The 4,540-nt window shown below is 39.0% G+C and overlaps 1 protein-coding gene across 1 annotated transcript; it reads left to right on the forward strand.

The window, feature by feature from the left end:
* Nucleotides 1,710–3,152, forward strand: LOC109824321 (probable receptor-like protein kinase At2g42960). Its single transcript, XM_020390891.1, has 3 exons — nucleotides 1,710–1,911; nucleotides 2,055–2,184; nucleotides 2,849–3,152. Exons 1-3 carry the CDS (start codon nucleotides 1,898–1,900, stop codon nucleotides 2,969–2,971), a joined length of 267 nt encoding a protein of 88 aa, XP_020246480.1. The 5' UTR covers nucleotides 1,710–1,897; the 3' UTR covers nucleotides 2,972–3,152.

A 4,540-nucleotide genomic window follows, 5' to 3' on the forward strand; every position in this document is an offset into this window, starting at 1 on the left:
CCCATCTCCCATCGCCTGCCTCCGACGTTCAGCAGCAGACGCTCGAGGGGAGGGTAGGGGCAGAGGCAGACGCTCGAGGGAGGACTGGCGCGCAGCCGCCGTCGCTCAGGATGCATTCTCTTCGTTGCAGTGGTTGCCGTCGGTCGTTGGGACCTTGGTCTTGATCTTCTTCGTCCGAGAGAGGAGGAGAGAAGGGGAGTTCAGAGAGGAAGTTGTGATGGGGGCTGTCTGGGGAGCTGGGAATTTCGCTTTTGAGAGAGAGAGAATGGGTCGCGCCTCAAACAATCGGAGATTTTTGCAAAAAAAACCCTTGTTCGGACGAATGCGTCTCGAAGTGTGCGTATGAGAAACGTAATATATATTATATATATATATATATATGAGAAATATGAAGAAGTTCTTTCATTGAACTTAGTAGTGAGGTGGCCAAATATATAATAAATATAATTATATATATATATTATATATATTATATGAAGATATGGAAACCCATCTCCCATCGCCTGCCTCCGACGTTCAGCAGCAGACGCTCGAGGGGAGGGTAGGGGCAGAGGCAGACGCTCGAGGGAGGACTGGCGCGCAGCCGCCGTCGCTCAGGATGCATTCTCTTCGTTGCAGTGGTTGCCGTCGGTCGTTGGGACCTTGGTCTTGATCTTCTTCGTCCGAGAGAGGAGGAGAGAAGGGGAGTTCAGAGAGGAAGTTGTGATGGGGGCTGTCTGGGGAGCTGGGAATTTCGCTTTTGAGAGAGAGAGAATGGGTCGCGCCTCAAACAATCGGAGATTTTTGCAAAAAAAACCCTTGTTCGGACGAATGCGTCTCGAAGTGTGCGTATGAGAAACGTAATATATATTATATATATATATATATATGAGAAATATGAAGAAGTTCTTTCATTGAACTTAGTAGTGAGGTGGCCAAATATATAATAAATATAATTATATATATATATTATATATATTATATGAAGATATGGAAATATATATATATATATATATATATATATATATATATATATATATATATATATATATACAGCACATTTCTCATACGCACTAATGCGTACGCATCCGGACTGTTTCGTCGAAAGCATGAGCCTTTTTGAAAAAAACCACCGACAATTGAAGAGCTCGTGACCGTACTTCTCGTCGAAAGCAGGGGCCTTTTTGAAAAAAGCCACCGACAATTGATGAAGAGCTCATAACCCCTCTTCTCGTGACCACTCTCTCTCTCTTCCCCATCCAAAACCCTTATCCCCAAAATTGAATCTCCTCCATCAAGCCACTAACTTCCTCCAAATCCGTTGACGTACCCATTTCTCCTCCTCCATCAAGTCACCGACTCCCCCCAACTCCGTCGACCGCGACATCCCCATTACCGCTGATCGCGACCGATCTTCCTCGAGCTCTCTCTCGAGATCCCCCAACTCAGGTAAGGATTACGCCCATTTCAAGTAAGTTCATATCTCGATCCTGAGCTTTTACGAGTTTTGATTAGGATTTTTTTATTCTGTTATGGAGATCGATTTGTTGGCTAGAAATTGATTAATATTTTGCTGGATTAGATGACTGTGAATTAGGAGGAATTGGATTGCTTGATTTTGCCCTTTCGTTTTAGCAGTTTATTCGATCGATTCAATTGGTTTAGAAATTGTCTCATAGTTAAGTTTTAATGGAGCTTGTTCTTAATATTGAGAACATGATTTCCTCAATGTGAATATTTTCCAGCATCATCATTGTACAGGCTTGCTTATCTACATGAGGCAATTGAACTGAAAGTGGTGCACCGAGACATCACGTCAAGTAATATATTGATCGATGAAGATTTTGATGCCAAAGTGTCAGATTTTGGTTTGGCTAAGCTGCTGGGTGCTGGAAAAAGCCACATTACCACACGAGTCATGGGGACATTTGGGTAGGTCTCTTCAAAGCCTTACAACTTTACAAGTAATACATATTTTCTTCTGTAATGATTCTCGATTAGAAATCGAGATCTCAATGCCACAAGGATGTTTGTCATGTGTTTATTCACCATGTCTGATCTCTTTAATTTTGCAGTTATGTGGCACCAGAATATGCTAATAGTGGACTACTGAATGAGAAGAGTGACATCTATAGCTTTGGGGTTGTGCTGTTGGAGGCCATTACTGGGAGAGATCCTGTGGACTATAGCTGTCCTGCAAATAAGGTAAGAAAACGAACAACTTACTGATTTGGAGAGCATATTTATTTGTACAGTTCAGCAAGCTTAGGCTCCCTTTCTCTTGTCCCTTAATTACTAATAAAATGTCCAATAAGAATAGATATGTTGAGCGCTAAATTAGAAGTGCTTTTGCTAATTTGGTGGCTAATTTGACCTAAATACTTAACTATTACCAATGATAAATGCATAAAGTTGGCTCCCACATGGTCTAGATATTACGTACCGAGAAATTTAGACAGTACATTTCTTCACAAACTGTTGTACCCATTTCTTTTGGCTCCTTTTAGATCTTTTGGCATGCAACCATTTATCCCAACTTATTGGACCATATTAGTTGTCTCTACGTATGATGTTTTAGTTGTTTGTTCCATTAATTTCACTTTCTTGATTGATATTTATATGTTGGTTGCAGGTTAAAATGACACTTATGAGGTGGTAGAATGACAATATCTGAGTAGTAGTCTTTAAGCTCATAAAACCTGTACATTAGGTCATGCTACTAATTTTTTTTTACCTCGATGACCATTGAGTTTAGAAAATTTTACTTTTTGCTCATCTTTTTGATTTCTTGGTGGCGTTTTAATTGTTCAATGAAGTCCGAAGAGAGCATAAGGTTCACATTTTAACTAAAAATGGCGATTGTTTCCAGGATCGAAGACATAGGCGGAATTGTGGTGGGAGTACAGAGATTGAATCCCAGAGAGAGAATTCTGACACAGACAAAAGTGACAACCCTGATTCTAAGATGAACACCAGGAGAAAAAGACCTTGATGATAACTGAACTCAATCTTTCGGGAAGTCTTGCAGGTCTATTTTCTCACATTCTTTGGTTTGGACTGCTGCATCGTTTTGTCTGCAACAGACTCCTCTCCCGCTTCTGAGCCTGATGTTAGATATAGGTGCCCTGCAGGCAATAATTGTATATTGTAACAGGACCTATATGAATATAATATCCTTGTTCAAAATAATAGTATGCTATTTTGGTCAGATTTATCTGGTAGTTTTATATTCAGATAAAGTCCTTAGAATGATACTAGACTATCAGACATTACGGATATGATCGTAATGAAGAGATCTGATTTGTCGCTAACGTATATTCTAAAATGTTCCTAGTCGATGAAGTGATGTAATGGGACATGATCACTTTGGTAAGACTAGTGTATACTTTATTTCTCCTTTGGAAGGATGATGATCCATCTCTTAGATCATTGATGTGAGACATCAAGATATAGTATACAGGTGACTCATTAGTGAATGAGTTGACTGAACGACTCACTGAGAACATCTAGTTGGTAATTATACTTAACTGTCAAATAGAAGTTCTCAAGTGATATAGTACATAGTAGTCTCATGACCTGAGGCATGAGTGCAATATCTTACATGTCAGTATAGGTGTACTTAGACTTTTACCTAACCACAGTTCTCATCGAGTTGTGCATAACGGTTCTTGTTGGGTACATCCCGAGGCATAAGTAGATATTGAGATGCCAAGATGGGATTCGTCTCTCCCAGTATAGGGGGTTGATGTCATAAGATTGTTTGATATAACTATAACCTGAAAATCCTTGGCCAAGGTAAATAAGATAAACTGATTGTCAGTTTGATCTTATAGGTTATGAGTTTAATATCAACAAACACTAATTGAGCAATTAGGGTTTGACAGTTTTCCATACCCTAGGCTTAATAGTTTGACATGGTTTGACGAAGAGACCGGACTGTACGGCATTATCACTGAGTGGTCCTGATATAATTGTGTTAGCATCTTGCAGACATTTATCACAACTTATACCCGGGTAGTCTTCATGTGTAGCTAGCACCTCTGTTGTACTTGTGGATATGATCCACTGCCGAGTTCTTAAGTTGGGCCCTAGAGTCACACCAAGCGCGTACTTGAATCCTATGAAACACAATTTATAGAGTGATGCGTATGATTGATACGCATATATGATTTTATCGGATACACATAAACAGTTATGTATATCGATAAAATCGGAATGCTATGTGCTTAGGAAATAAATTCTAGTATTTTTCCTATAAAGTTAACTTTTAGTCAACTAGTTGACTTTTTGGTCAACAGTTGACTTTTGGTCAACTCATTGACTTTTTGGTCATATGATGACTTATTAATCAATGATTGGAAAATTACAAAATATCGTATTTATGAAATACAATATTGATTTGGTATTCTCATTTATGAAATACACATACCATGTATAATGAGTCATGAGATGAGTCATTTAGTGGTATGGTTTGAGCACATGGTTTATTAGCACATGGTTTTGAAATGTAATGATTCATGAGATGATTCATTGCATGACTCACTAGATTAATCATTGATAT

Source organism: Asparagus officinalis, chromosome 9, assembly GCF_001876935.1.
Source record: "Asparagus officinalis chromosome 9, Aspof.V1, whole genome shotgun sequence".
Lineage (NCBI taxonomy): Eukaryota > Viridiplantae > Streptophyta > Magnoliopsida > Asparagales > Asparagaceae > Asparagus > Asparagus officinalis.